The sequence below is a fragment of the Pan paniscus genome, chromosome 11 (genome assembly GCF_029289425.2).
Source record: "Pan paniscus chromosome 11, NHGRI_mPanPan1-v2.0_pri, whole genome shotgun sequence".
Lineage (NCBI taxonomy): Eukaryota > Metazoa > Chordata > Mammalia > Primates > Hominidae > Pan > Pan paniscus.
Window position 1 is genome coordinate 106,752,801 of NC_073260.2, and position 14,937 is coordinate 106,767,737.

At 41.5% G+C, this 14,937-nt stretch overlaps 1 protein-coding gene across 1 annotated transcript in view; it reads right to left on the reverse strand.

The window, feature by feature from the left end:
* Positions 1-8,887: 8,887 nt before the first annotated feature.
* The window catches only part of SH3GL2 (SH3 domain containing GRB2 like 2, endophilin A1), a 219,430-nt gene continuing 213,380 nt past the window's right edge, over positions 8,888-14,937 (reverse strand). Inside the window, exons 7-9 of the mRNA XM_003822609.5 lie at positions 14,668-14,771; positions 12,506-12,636; positions 8,888-10,474 (exon numbers count right to left, since the gene is read on the reverse strand). Coding sequence (XP_003822657.1) covers positions 10,275-10,474; positions 12,506-12,636; positions 14,668-14,771 — 435 coding nt within the window. The 3' untranslated portion in view covers positions 8,888-10,274. The remainder of the gene's footprint in view (positions 10,475-12,505; positions 12,637-14,667; positions 14,772-14,937) is intronic.

Sequence of the window (14,937 nt, forward strand, 5' to 3'; positions counted from 1 at the left end):
AATTAAGACAGCCTAAGAATGGATATAAGCAACAGGGTGGACATCAATTGATTTGTGTTTGTCCAGTATTTCACTTTGATTTGGGAGCTGCTTTGACTCCATCCTAAAGCCTTGGCCCTTCTCCTCCACAAGGAGGGGTGATGACCAACACTGGGACTACTATGGGGCCCTATCCACCTCACCACAGTGCTTGGACCATTGTGACTTGTCCAAGGTTGGACACAGATCCAAGCAGGGCTAATCAGGCTTCTTCCATGCAATTTTCCTATTTGGATATTAAAAAGAAAGGGTACCTTCTACCTTTATGTATGAAGACTCACATCTATCAGCAATCATCTTCCCCATGATGTGCAAACAGTTGTCTATGGCAGGAGAGAATTAAACCAACACATCAAGAGGAATGGGAATAAGCACAGCTGAGATATAAAAACAGAAGAAAAAAAAGAGGGAGGCAAGCTCTAACGACATTGCTTGAGGCCCTAGATCCAGTCTTGCCCAAAGTGAATTCCATTCTTGAGTTTACCTATTACATGAACCAACTCATTCCTTTTTTGTCCTTGTTTTAGTGTGTGTTAGGTTATTGTCAATTACAACCAAGATTTTCACTACTGTAATATATAGGACAGGTAAGCTCTATACCCATTCCTAAGCCTCACAGGGTATGGTGCAATCAAAGCTCACTGTAGCCTCAACCTCCTGGGCTCAGGTGATCCTCCCATCTCAGCTCCCCAAGTAGCTGGGACTATAGGCATGCACCACCATGCCCATCTAATTTTGTTTTTTTGTTTGGTTGGTTTATTTTGGTAGAAGTGGGGTTTCACCATGATGCCCAGGCTGGTCTTGAACTCCTGGCCTCAAGTGATCCGGCTGCCTCAACCTCCCAAAGTGTTTGGATTACAGGTGTGAGCCACGACACCCAGCCACTACTTTCATTCATTAAAGCTCCAGTGGCTCCAACCTTATGAGCTTCTGCTCTTTCCCTAGTGTCCTGGTGAATGAATTTGAATTATTCTATACTGGATGCAGCCTCCAAATTTTAAAAAGCCATACATTGTCACGGTTCAATGTTACGTTTTCTGAAAAGAGGTGCACAGCGAGTATTTTGGAAAATGCAACTAATTTTCCACTGACTTAAACTACCATTACAGAAATGTTTCATAGAGGAAGACTTTATAGCTGGAATCAGAAGAACTGATTCTAGTCCCAGAATCTGTGAACCTTGGACTGGTTTTGCTTCATTAAATCACATGGCATGCCTATTCTATGTCTTGTATTATTTTAAACACTTCACCTCAACAACCTACCATAACACTTAAGTAGGTACTATTATATCCCCACTTTACAATTAAAGAAACTGAGGCACAGAGAGTTTAAATAATCTACCCAACATAACAGAGCTAGTAAATGGCAGGTAGTGGAAGTGATGTGTTTTGAATCTGGGGACTTGAATGCCTCATCCACAAAATGTTAGTTATTTGAAATCCTGTGTGCTAAGGTGCATGGAGAGCATGGGCTTTGGAGTCAGAAAAACTTGGCTAGAATTCTGAGCCTTAGGTTTTTTTCCTATGTAAAATTGACCACACCTTTCTCTTGGGTTTGTTGCGTAGATTAAACGAGATAAAACAGGTCTAGCAGCTATGAAAACACTTGGAAAATCCCTCCTACTGTGAAACAAATGGGCTTTGCAGATTATTGCCTGCAGCTACAGAGCAGACTATACTAGAAATCAAACTCAGAACTTGTTACAGAGGTAAAACTAGACAGAAAATGGAGGCCAGGCACGGTGGCTCTTGCTGGTAATCCCAGCACCTTAGGAGGCCAAGGAAGGAGGATCACTTGAGCCCAGGAGTTTGAGACCAGTCTGGGTAATATAGTAAGACTGCATCTCTACAAAAATTACCTGAGCATGGTAGTGCATGCCTGTAGTCTCAGCGACTCTGGAGGCTGAGGTGGAAGGATCACTTGAACCTGGGAGGCAGAGGTTGCAGTCAGCCAAGATCGTGGCACTGCAATCCAGCCTGGATGACACAGTAAGACGCCTGTCTCAAAAAAAAAAAAAAAAAAAGAAGAAGAAGAAGAAGAAGGAAAAGAAAATAGAATGTACAATCTCAACAGTTCTCTTATGTCAGAGCAAGGAACAGTGGGACCCACAAACTGTCATGGACCTGTCTAGGTGGACAAGGCTCAGAATCTTCAACTCTTGGATTCTCCTGAATCATCCCATCTGACACAGGCAAATCCTTCCTCCACTTTGCTAGAGGACAGCGGCCTCCCCTTGCTTGAAGACCTTGCAAAGACTTCACCTAAGGGTCCTGATTCCCAAGGTCAGCCCCTGCTGCCTCTGGGCTGATAAAGCGACATAGCTTAGTACATCCAGAGCAGAAAAACACAGTGCCTGCTCTGGGGGAAACAGTCTATGCACTGTAGGAAGAGCAGGCTCATAAGTACTGGCAGAGACTAGGGGCAGACTCGTGGGAGTGAATCTCAAGAGTGTTGAAATGGGGATGGATGAGAGAAATTTAAGGCTGAATTGGAGAATTTATTGGCATGGGAGAACTCTCCTGTGACTCAGTATTCAACACCTGGAGCTAGTCCTAATGTGTTGCTGGGACAGCCCCTTGAAACTTGGATATGGTGAGAGCCTGAAGTGAACAAAGTACAGATGCTGGAGCTACCTTATCAGAGTGGTAAGGACGTGGAGAGAAGTTTCATGGAGGTGAGCACGTTAGTTGGGATATTTTTCAAGATGGATGGCTAATGATGCCAGTGCTATTTATCAATGAAACTATAATGATTTCCACTTAACTAAAATATCTCAATTTTTGTGATTTAAAACATTACTCACAAATTAGTGGCTGCCTGAAGATAGGGGTAGAAGCAGGGTCGACTGCAAATGGGCACAACTCTTAGGGTGTGATGGAGATGTTCTAAAACTGGAGTTTGGTGCTATTTGCATGTTTCTATACACTTACCGAAAACCATTAACCTGTACATTTCAAATGGGTGAATGTTATGGTAGGTAAATTGTACCTAATAAAGCTGCTCTAGGCATAACTCATAAGAATACTGTTGTTTATACTGTATAACTTTTACTATTGTCTTTAGATATGGCATTTTTCTAGGGCTGATGTCCAAGGTGAAATACTGTGACCTACACCTTTTCAGCTGTTTCAGAAAGCTGAGGTGAGACTGCAGATCATCAAGCAGTTCAAGGAGTTTGGGTCTATAGGGCAAACATGCAGCCCTAGTAAAACTGACAGTCACTGGGTAACTATGCCAGCTGATCCACAAGCACGCTTTTTATTAGAAGAACAAGAATTTGGTTCTTTTCCCAAAGATCACATACTATTTACTGGATATCACTTTGACACCAATACTTGCTAAAAATGACTAACTTATTAAAGGAGCAATAGTTTAAGCAGCATGCTATGTGAGAAAGAAAGATCTTAAATGCAGCTTATGTATATGATGACTATATAACCACCAGGAAAATTGGTCAGATTGGCAACTGATTAATTTTGGGGCAGGCCAGTAGAGGGCAATCTAGGTCCCATGAAAATACTTTGGGAAAAATAAAAGAACAACAATTTAAAAAGAACATAAAAGACAATACATAATTAGATGGCACCAAAATTTTGATGATTGGGTATGTGAAGTCAGTAAGTCTATGTTTCCTCAGACTCGAACCACCTTCCTTCTTCATCCCTATTTCATACATAATAAATTCAGATCTTTTTTCATTCCAGAAAAGAAAAATCAAGAGAAAAGTCTGTGTTACTGTTAATCTCAGGGATTAACCTGTGCATTCTGCAGTGCTATTAACTTTCTCTTTTCATGGGAAGCACTTGTATTGCAATGTGAGAGGAAGCTGGTTCCTCATATCCCCTTCTTGGTTGCCAACCCATCTCTTAAATGATCTTCTTCCATTGCACTCACAAATCAAAGAATTCCCAAATTTGAAGGCGGGTTCTTTAGAGTGTGGCTTTGAACGCTGCCTCTGTAAGAACCATGGGGTGGGGCAGGATGCCTGTCACCCATGTGGATCCTGGCCCTGTTCTAGAAAATGGAATCAGAATGTCTGGTGTCAGCACCCAGAAATCTGCATTTTAGCATGTATCCCTCAGGGTTCTGGTATGAACTGCAGGGTGTGACCCACCGATCTAAATAAGAAAAGCAAGAGCTCTAAGAGTAGCCCATCTGAGGAACATGGGGCTAACTGCAGACATATCTCTCTGATTCCCTCGCAAGATGGGAAGCGGAAAGCAAAGCGTAAACGAATGACCAGGAAAAAAATGGGAATTCCAAGTCAGCACAGAAAAAAAAGTGGGAATTCCAAGTCAGCACAGACTCAAATCTAGCGCATCTTTAATGTCGTCAGCAAAGTTGGAAAAACACAGGATGTCCTGAATTTGCAAGATCACTCTGAGTGGAAACATGCATTGAAGTTACTGGATCAATCAATAAATGCAAATATCTCAGAGCAAAACCAGTAGATAAGAAAGTCAGTGAGCAGTTGGCTGCTTATTTAAAAAGGTTTTATACACACAAGAGTTCCCCAAACTTGCATGAATGGGAGAGTCGCTTGGGAAGCTTGCTAAAAAACCTGATGCTGACCCTCGAGGGCATGTTTAAGAGGCTACCGGGGCACAACTCAAGTGGGACTTCTGGGGTCTGCAAAAAATGCCTGGATTTCCCTAAGCCATCATTCTCCACAAAAGTTTTATTCAGTGTGTGAGCTCAAAGAACACTTCAGTTGAGGAAAATGACTGAATATGTCTGTTTTCTGATCATTCTCAACACCAAAGGCAGGGCCAAGAGCTGGCTCTTCCTAAATTTATTTGGTAGAGCAGCACTACTTCAAGTGTGGTCCAGGGACTGGCAACATCTCTATGGAGCTTGTTAGAAATGCACATTCTTGGGCCCCACTCCAGACATTCTGAATGAGAATATCTGGAGATGGAGGCCAGGAATGTTTTAACAATACCCAGGTGATAAAGTGCATATCAGTTTTAGATGCCCTGTAGAGTTTTTCCTAAATCTTTCAATGGTAAATACCACTTGCTAGGGGCCCCTCTATGGGCAGTTCTGATTCTGAGCAGCTGTAATGAGAACCTGGAAATCCAATTTGTAGTTATCTCCAGGTGACTCTTATTATCAGGTAAGCTTAAGAAACTCTAGGTTCTTGATTTCTTATCTCCATGTGTCCTGGAGGCAGACGTTTTGATAAGGGATGCACATAAAAATCACTGACAGAGCTTTTTAAAAATGGATTCTTTGGCCTTTCCCCAAACTAGCAAATCATCATATTCAGTTTCCTTTTCAAGAAAGTGGTAGTGAGATGCTGTGCTCCATTCTTTTGCTCCCGAAGCTGACAGCCTGCTCCCGTGCTGTCAAGAATCACAGTTGTCTCCTGCCCTTAAGTGGAAGGCTGCTGTCACTTAGGCATACATGATAGCAGAGTAACATTGAACTGCCTGACTGTAAGCAGTTAGCATTCAATGGGTCCTTAAAAAATAGCTTTGTTCTTTTCCTTGACAGCCCCTTTAACCAAGGGGCTCATAACTAGTCCCCAAAAGCTGGGCCTAGAAATTGCTGGTATGGCCTTGCAGCACTCTAAGACTCTTCCACGAACCACCACCCAGGGTTCTAATGGCAGCTGTCTGCCTCCTTCTTCAGTATAACGTCCCTCCTTCATCACTTCCCCATCTCCGTGGGATGGAAGGCAGTCTGCATGTTTCGCAGTAGTTCTTAATCTGGCTAATGAAACACAGGCTTTAAAAGTGCCCACATACTGTTTCCTGGGATCTCAGTGAAAGAAAATAAAAGTGCCCACATATTAACGGTTTCATCCACAACACCAGAAGCTATCTTGAAAATGGAGTGTTGGGCTAATCTCAATTTCCTAAATAATGTATGCAGAACAGGACTTGGCACGTTCCAGAATGTATGTTGTGTACTATACACAGCCCCAGGGAAACTTCCATTCTAGGTCATATCATTCTTATTGTCTACTGATTTATGGCAAAGAGAAACTACGTAAAAATAACTATACTCCTTGAGTTTTCTCTTTAAGACCTATTAAACCTAGTAGACCTATTAGAAAAAGAAACGAAACCATTGCCCCACTGAATTTATTAACCATTTTAGTTCAGTTTAATTCTGCTTCTGTTTCCACTTCAGGCAGTTTGTTTCAATGATTTGACTTGGAAGAACAAGTGTTTTCTGGCAAGTTCAACTTCTAGTGGTGGTCCACTGAGTAATTTCCATACGTAAGGTTTTGTACTAAGGTATTAACTATACCTCAATAAAAATAAAGAATTCAAACAGTCCGGTATCTGGTGAGTGCATTAGTAATGGTCTCCAAAACTCTTCCTTAAATCAAGAGTAAGTTCTTCCTGGAATCTGTGGTCATGACACTTGTTTCATGTGACATTGACTCATAGTGGGATTACTGTATTTGGCACAAAGTCTTGCTGTTTTCACTTTGGGGTTATGGAACTGATATTAAAAAGGTTCAGTTGATATGAGTGCATCACATTAAACATAATGGAATGCTTTTCCTTCAAATACGGTCGAATGCATCCATGTCTCTTTCTGGACTCGCTATTCTGTATAGACAATCTATTCTGCTATCTTTGTATCAAAACCATACTACCTTAATTACTGTAACTTTTTAATGTTTTATATCTAGAAAGAGTCCTCCAACTTTGTTCTTCTTTGAGAAAAAACATCTTTTTGCTTTTCCACAAAAATTTTATGACAGGCTTAAAAGTTGAACTTGTCAGTTCTCGAACACATGGAAACAAACTTCTGGTTTCTGGTTGAAATTTCTGGTTGAAATCGCACTTAATAAACAGCTAGATTTGGAGGAAAATGATACCTTTACAAGACTGAGTTTTCCAATCTAAAAACACAGAATATCTTTCAGTTGCTTTCTCAAATATGTTCCATAATTTTCTATGCAGAGGTCATGTACAATCTTGCTAGATTTGTATCTATGGTTTTGATTTGTTTTTTTTTGTTTTTTTTTTTTTTGAGACAGAGTCTCACTCTGTCACCCAGGCTGGAGTGTAGTGGCGTGATCTTGGCTCATTGCAAGCTCCGCCTCCTGGGTTCAGGCCATTCTCCTACCTCAGCCTCCTAAGTAGCTGCAACTGCAGGCACTCACCACCACACCCAGCTAATTTTTTGTATTTTTAGTACAGATAGGGTTTCACTGTGTTAGCGAGGATGATCTCGATCTCCTGACCTCGTGATCCACCCGCCTCGGCCTCCCAAAGTGCTGGGATTACAGGCGTGAGCCACCGGGCCCAGCTGGTTTTGATTTCTGATGCCTTTGTGAATGATATTTTTTTAAATTACATTTTTTCTGACTGCTATTGATATACAGAAATAGATTTTTGTATATTCCTCATATCTAGTGATCCTATTAAATTCACTGATTTTTCTAATAGTCTATCTTTGGATTCTTTATGATTTTCTATAGTCACAATATCATTGGTATTTCTTAAAATTGCTTTTGAGAATTGATCTGTAATACTCTAGAACTCACACAGCTAGAAAAAAATATTTTCACGTTAGACTAGTTCACATATAGAACTTTGATATCGTTTGGCTGTGTCTCCACACAAATCTCATCTTCAATTGTAGTTCCCATAATCCCCACATGTTGTGGGAGGGACCAGGTGGGAGGTAACTGGTAATTGAATCATGGGGGTGGGTTTTCCCATGCTGTTCTCGTGATAGTGAGTAAGTCTCATGAGATCTGATGGTTTCATAAAAGGCAATTTCCCTGCACATGCTCTCTTGCCTGTCACCATATAAGACGTACATTTGTTCCTCCTTCACCTTCCACCATGATTGTGAGGCCTCCCCAGCCAAGTGGAACTGCGAGTCCATTAAACCTCTTCCTTTATAAATTACCCAGTCTCGGGTATTTCTTCATAGCAGTATGAAAATGGACTAACAGAAACTTAGTATATTTAATTACAACTATTCATGTTAGATTAGAAAATCTGGACTATTGGCCTCAGCACAAAATAATAGAAATGGCCCCTAATACACAAAGAACATGTTTATTTTCCTGGGAACTCAGAAAATACACATTCTGTGTGCCTTGCTGCTCCCCTATTCCCACCCACACCCCAAACATATACATCAAGAGAAAATAATACTGGCCTTTTTTTTTTTTTTTTTGGAGGCAGCGTCTTACTCTGTCACCCTAGGCTGGAGTGCTGTGGCGTGATCTCGGCTTACTGCAACCTCTGCCTCCCAGGTTCAAGTGATTCTCGTGCCTCAGTCTTCTGAGTAGCTGAGACTACAGGCATGCACCACCACGCCCAGCTGATTTTTGTATTTTTAGCAGAGACGAGATTTTTCCATGTTGGCCAGGCTGGTCTCGAACTCCTGACCTCAGCTGATCCACCTGCACTGGCCTCTCAAAGTGCTGGGATTACAGGTGTGAGCCACTGCACCTGGCCTAATAGTGACTTTCGATCAAACTATTTTTCCATGTCTATTTCTTTATCATCAATTACGAAAGAAAATAAGAGGCTACTTGAAGGGATATATTTTATTTCCCCTTCCTAACATTATATTCTTCATATGATACCACTTTTAACAATATATCATTTAACATCTATGAGACCTAATTCTCCTTACTTTCTTCTCTCCCAAATTCTCCTCCTTCCTGGGGTTACCAGGAAGGTCCCAATGTCCAGGCTAGCTACTTCCTTGCTGCTGAAACTTTTCCTACGTGTAAAGAGGTAGATATGAAGTTGGAGCCAGGTCTTGTTTGGCTGCATGAGAAAGCAATGGAGACTGAAACCAGCCCCCATCCACCCATTGTTAGACCCAAAGAACTGACACAAAATGAAGGAGCAGAGCCTTTGGTTCTGTCTTCAGCAATATTTATTGGAAACAGCGATGCTTCCTGTGGTGAGAGTTTATACATTAAGCAGTAAGATTTGCCTTTCACTCCACATGATCCACTACTGCAGGTGGCACATCGGAAGCAGCACGTTAAACCTTTGAAAGAGTCTGTACAGCTAGATAAATAGAACTCTGGATACCTAACAGGACTTTCATGACTGATACAAATAAAAAAAAACACACTGATAAGCTTACACACAGCACTGTACACACAAAATGAAGACGATGGATAGAAGGGGCAGAAGTAAAAGTAGCGACTGAATTGGGAAAGAGTTTTGCATATGCAGCCATATACCTTAAACTGCTAAGCACAAAAATCATCTTTATTTGGTCCTCATTGAGGGCAGAATCTGCACAAATGATGTTCAAAGAACACAGGGTAAAAGTGGAAAGGAAAGGTATTTACTGTTTCTCAGTCTATGAACTAGTGGAAAGATGGTTACTAGTGTTTTCTTCCTTGTGTCTCTGTGCCAAATGGATTCATGAAACATGTAATTCACAAATAAAACTGAAGTGAAGATATTTGTTCCCCCTTCCCTGTGCCCTTCAGAAATAGCCTAAATACATACATAGTTTCTGTATAGCAAGAAATTTAAGCTTGGATACCAGATTTCTTCCCAATTCCTCATAATGGAGAATTTCTTTTCAGTCCCTCTCACAATAATGCTGATTAACTGTCTTACTGAAAAATAATTTGGAATTACCGCTCTGGCTTTAATAGCAAGGAGGCAAGAAAACTGGCTATACGTCAGAAATAGCCATAAGTGTGAGGAGCTGAGATGCCTATTTGCAGAGAATGCTTTGAACCCACAATTAACACTTTTCTATGGATGCATTAAGAGACAAATTCATTCAGATCAGGAGACAATTTGCTGGTGAGGGAAGGCTTACTTGACAATTCCATGACTCACATATTTGGGAAGGGACAGTGTGAAAGCAAAAGCTTTCTCCTCTTTGCATGGAGAAATGCAAAGAGACCTTCAGATGGCCCCTGGGGTGATAGACAATATCTTCGGTGGGATGGTTTTTCTGTGAAATGGCTCATGGTCATATTCTAAGAAACCACAGCCTCCTGAGAACTGTGTAAGCAGCAGTTCTGTGACTACTGGCTGGTCTCAGATGATGTTTTAAAAAGCACATGCCATGCCCACCAGGCTAAGAGGATATCATCCATCACCATGACTCCTGTGAGAGCCCACAAGTCAACCAAAGTCACTTGGTGGGGCTGGATGACGTGGACCACTGCGGCCTGCACTTGGGATGTGTTATAAGCAGCATTGCCAAAGCAGTGGTTAACCGTAACTATCTGGGTCAAGAGGAGGCGAGCCAGCCAGCATAACATCCTAATGGGGCAGGGCAACCAGAATTTCCACATAATTGATGGGGAAGAAGCCTGAATGGCCATGCAGCATCCCCTCATACCAGTTCTCATCAATTTGGTTAGTGAGTGTGATGATATCGCCCTCTTTAAATCCCAACTCCCCTTCATTTTCAGGTTCAAAGTCGTACAGAGCTCGGCAGCAGGGCTGATCCATTTGGATACCTGGGAGTAAGAGCAGGAGAGAAGAGAAGAACACAAAAGGATAAGGGGTATTTAACTCACAGAATCTGCTGCCTGCTGTACCCACCTGGCTTGCTGCTCCCCGTCTTTCCTCCCTCATTCCTCTTCCTGTTGAAGCTTCTTCTTGCTACTGGACCTTAGTGTCCACTGCACTGGGCATCTTGCCCTCTACCAATCCTCAGAAGCTTTCTCGGACCTTTGGAAGTTGCTGCATATTCCTGTTTCTGTTTCCAGTATGAAAAACAGTCACATCTATTCTTGTGATACATACAACACAGTTCATTATAGTTTGCCTTTGTGATAATGCCCAGAAATAGGAGGGACAATGACTTAAGAAGAATATAATGATGTAGGTTAATAACACAGCATGGCAAGAATTCTCTCATCTGAGCACTTTAAAACCTTTGCATATCTGAAAAAGTACGGTGAATTACATGGAGAATGCTTTTAAGTAACAGTTCGGTTATCACTCTTTAAAATGATAACCCCAGCCTCTGGAAAACTGCTGTAATGTGGTGAAAACAGAATAATATAAAACACTGAGTTCAAGTTTTTACTTTCTGTGACCTTGCACATGGTACTTCGCTCTCAGTTTCACTGTCTGAAATTGGATGTAACAGTAGGACTTACTTCACATTACTACTGTGGCTACTAAATGAGATTATGTAAAAAATTTTGTAATTTATACTTGGTAAGGTAAACTGTTGCACACATAAATATATGCAGTGCACTGGAGCTATGGCATACAAAAATAATGTACTCCACCCTGAGTAAAATAACGAAGGATGAAATCATATCTTAAGACGGATCTATTCCAAATGACCCACTGTATTAATACTACATACATACACATGTAGATACAGACTCAGACAAGTGCACACAGTTCCCATGCCATCTAGGTGGCTGGAAAGGAAACAATGTAATTTATTTTTTTATTTAGAGAAAGAAGCAAATTACTGAGTCTCCAGATGAAAAGCGAAATATATGGTTGGTTTTCAGACAGGGAGAAGCACAGCTATACACAATTTCTGTGACTAGTCCTGGTGGCCAGCTCCAGGAGCCACAGCTGCTTACGTCATGCCCTGAAGTGCTGAGCGCAAAGGACAGAGAGCACCACCTGCCGGCTCAAACCTCACATTTTTTCTTAATAAGTCTCCTGAGAGCATCTTATAAAAAGTTTTCTACAGTAGAACATCAAGCACTGGGGATACAGGAAAAATAAAAGAAAGCTACCTATCTCTAACATCCACATCCAGTATAAGACAGTTCCCACTTCAAACAAGCAAATGTGGAGGTTGAAAATGTCTCCAGCACAGGCTGTTGTGTAATCTGCGTGTAGGAGTGGAGAGCAAGTGTGACAAGGTAAAGAATGCTCTATTTGGTATGCATCGATATTCCTGAGATAAAATGTCACCTAGCTTTTATTATATCAACCCCAGTGCCACAGCATGATAAAGTGATCAGAGGTGAGGCATGGGAAAGAAAACCCAGCAAGGGTCGAGTTTCAAAATATCTTCTTCTGCAAATAGATTTAACCATATGCTTCTGTGACTCAAGAAATCCAGCTCATCAGCACATTTCTGGAGCCGCTTGCTGTCTGTGCATATGGGGACACACTGTCCAGGGGCATTCACTGTCATACAGGCTGGATTCAGAGCAAACAGGCAGGAGAAAAGATGACAGTCGCAGACCAAACTGACAAGGAAAGGCGATTTACGACCACAAAGGAGGGTCAAAACAAAATGTGTTCATGTGTGCTGATGATTGACAGAGAAAATGGGATATACAAAGAAAGTTTTATAGAGAAGAATGAGAAGGAAGGAAAGAAAAGGTAAATGAAAAAAAGACAAAAGGATTCCTTTAACAGAGTTTCTACCTGACAACTGACTCCATAAGAAATGTATTACTGCATATTTCCTATGCAGCCAGATTGGACTATTCCTAAAATTTCTGGAAGAGTGCCAATGGACATGCCAAGGGCTATGCAAAAGGATCTGCAGTCTCAGCTCTTACCTGAAGGTTTGGGAGTGCCTGTGTGGGAGAGACCCCCATTGGGCTGAGTACTGTCTCCAGTTGGAAACTCCAGGCTCATTCGTGGTTTAGGTTGATATTCCCTTCTAGGCTGAGATGAAGCCTGTCTTATTCTGCAGTAAAAAGAAAAGTGGTGGAAAGGTTATGTAACCAGTTAAGAAGTAAAATGAAAAGCAAATATAAAGATTCAGGAAATGCTTGGGTCACCCACCATGCTACCATGATGAAGTGTGGGAAATCAAAAAAGGACCCTTAGTTTTCTTGTATGTATATGTCTGAGATTTTGGTGATGTCCCTTTATGGGGCCATGTCCTCACTGTCTTCATTCTCTCTCTCAATCCCTCACTTCCTCTCTCATTTATTCAGAGTCCTTTATCCAAATACGCCCTGTGCTAGGTACCAGGAACACAAAAATGAATTAAAACACAGTTCTTGTACACAAAGGATAAATGCTTGAGGGGATGCATACCCCATTCTCCATGATATGATTATTATGCATTGCATGCCTCTATCAAAACACCTCATGTATCTCATACATATATACACCTATGTACCCACAATTTTTTCAATTTTAAAAAAGACACAAACAGATTATGGTCTGTAAGGGAGACAGAACACAAACAACTGATTACCATAAATTTTAGTAAGCACTGTCAGCGATATCTACAAAGTGCCACAGGAACACAGGGGTGTGGTTGTGGGTGAAGGTGGGAAGGAGTCTATCTCTCCATAAGGAAGCTGGAGGAGGTTTAAGGAGAGAACTAAAAGATACACAGGAGTTGTTTCCAGATGAAAATGTGAAAGGGAGCTTTTCTATTCAGAACATGAGAAGGTTTGGACAGAGGGAAGGAGGAAATGTACTGTGTGCTCTTAGAAGAATGAGCAGTTTGAGATACAGGGAGGAGGAAAGGAAAGAGGGAAGACAGAAGGAAATTGGAAAGGTATGGCTAATAATTGTCTTCTACATACCCCTAAATATTTTCCACAGTTTCAGTTATTCAATAAACAAAGTATGTAAGAGATTTGCAAGGGAGGGCGAGGGTTTAGGGTATGGTAACTGTAGAACGATACTGACTTTGAACATATTTCAGAGGAAAAAAAAGAAAGGGCTCCCTTCATGCTCAAGAGACATTACAAAGACACATAATATTTCTTTAGTATCTTTGAAGTATATGGTTTTAAAACCTTTCTGGAGGCTTCAGCATTACATAAATTTCCACAAGGCTGCGCCGAAGGAAAATGCTCAATTAAACCATGAATCAAAGAAAATACTGAGATGAGATCAGCCTGAGGGAAAACAACGAAAACAGGTGTGGAATCGTATGATTGGTGTCTTCTTCATGCCGGCAGCCATGTGATCAGCTGTGAGAGTCTAATCTGGCCATGTGGCCTAAGAAAAAAGCCTGCTGAGGTGACCCTTTGAGGTATACATGTTCAGCAAAATCATCCTGTTTAATCTGGCTAAATTAAAATAACACATATTATAACATAGGGCCACTGGTATATAGCCAAACAGGCTGTGCCCCACAACTCCACGGAGCCACATTCACACGGTAGTTTCCTACTACTACAGCCCTGCTGTGAGGTACCTCTAACGAGGTGAAAGTAGCTCTCTCTGATGGCATAGGACTTGACCACCATTCAGAGAAACACAAGATGTGAAAAGAAACAGCCTTTCAAACAGGTTATGGGGGCTGTGAACTCCACTTGTACCACTGAGTGACCCTGGGCTAGTTACTTCACCTCTCTTAGCCTCAGTTTACTCATCTGTTAGACGAGGCTAAAAACACTTAGGTTACAGGGCTGTTATAAGATTGATGATGATATGTATCCAGTACCCACATGGAATAACTGCTCAGCAAATGGCATCCATTATCAGCAGTAGCATCCTGGTGTTCCACCTGTGGCAGCCAAAATATAATCCAAGTATCGATCTCTCATAAGCAGAAAATTAGATTCAACAGAACAACGTAAAACAAAGCACAAGAAAAAACAAAATCAAAACAATCCACAAGGCGCCTGTGTAGGATAAGCGGAATTTTGGCAGACGTTTGTCTCCAAATGTATTCTATGATTTCCATTTCTTTACACATCATTTTATAGCAATAAAATGCAAATGTGAAATGCAGGGAACTGTAGAATACCTTTCTTCCAGTCTGACCGTGACTTGCTGCAGGATCTGGACTGCCTGCTTGTGGTACTCCAGCTGAGCTTGCACAAGTGCAGAGAGCTGGCTCACTTGTTCAATCTGCAGATTGATGGGAAAATCATGCCTTAGTTTACACGTTACCATCCCTAAACAGCCACTACTGTTTCATACATACACCAGGGCTGCCCTCAACACACAGCCCCTGGTTGGTGGTGCTGATGACTGTGTGATAAGCCAACTAAGATAGATAGTTCTGCAGGTTTCA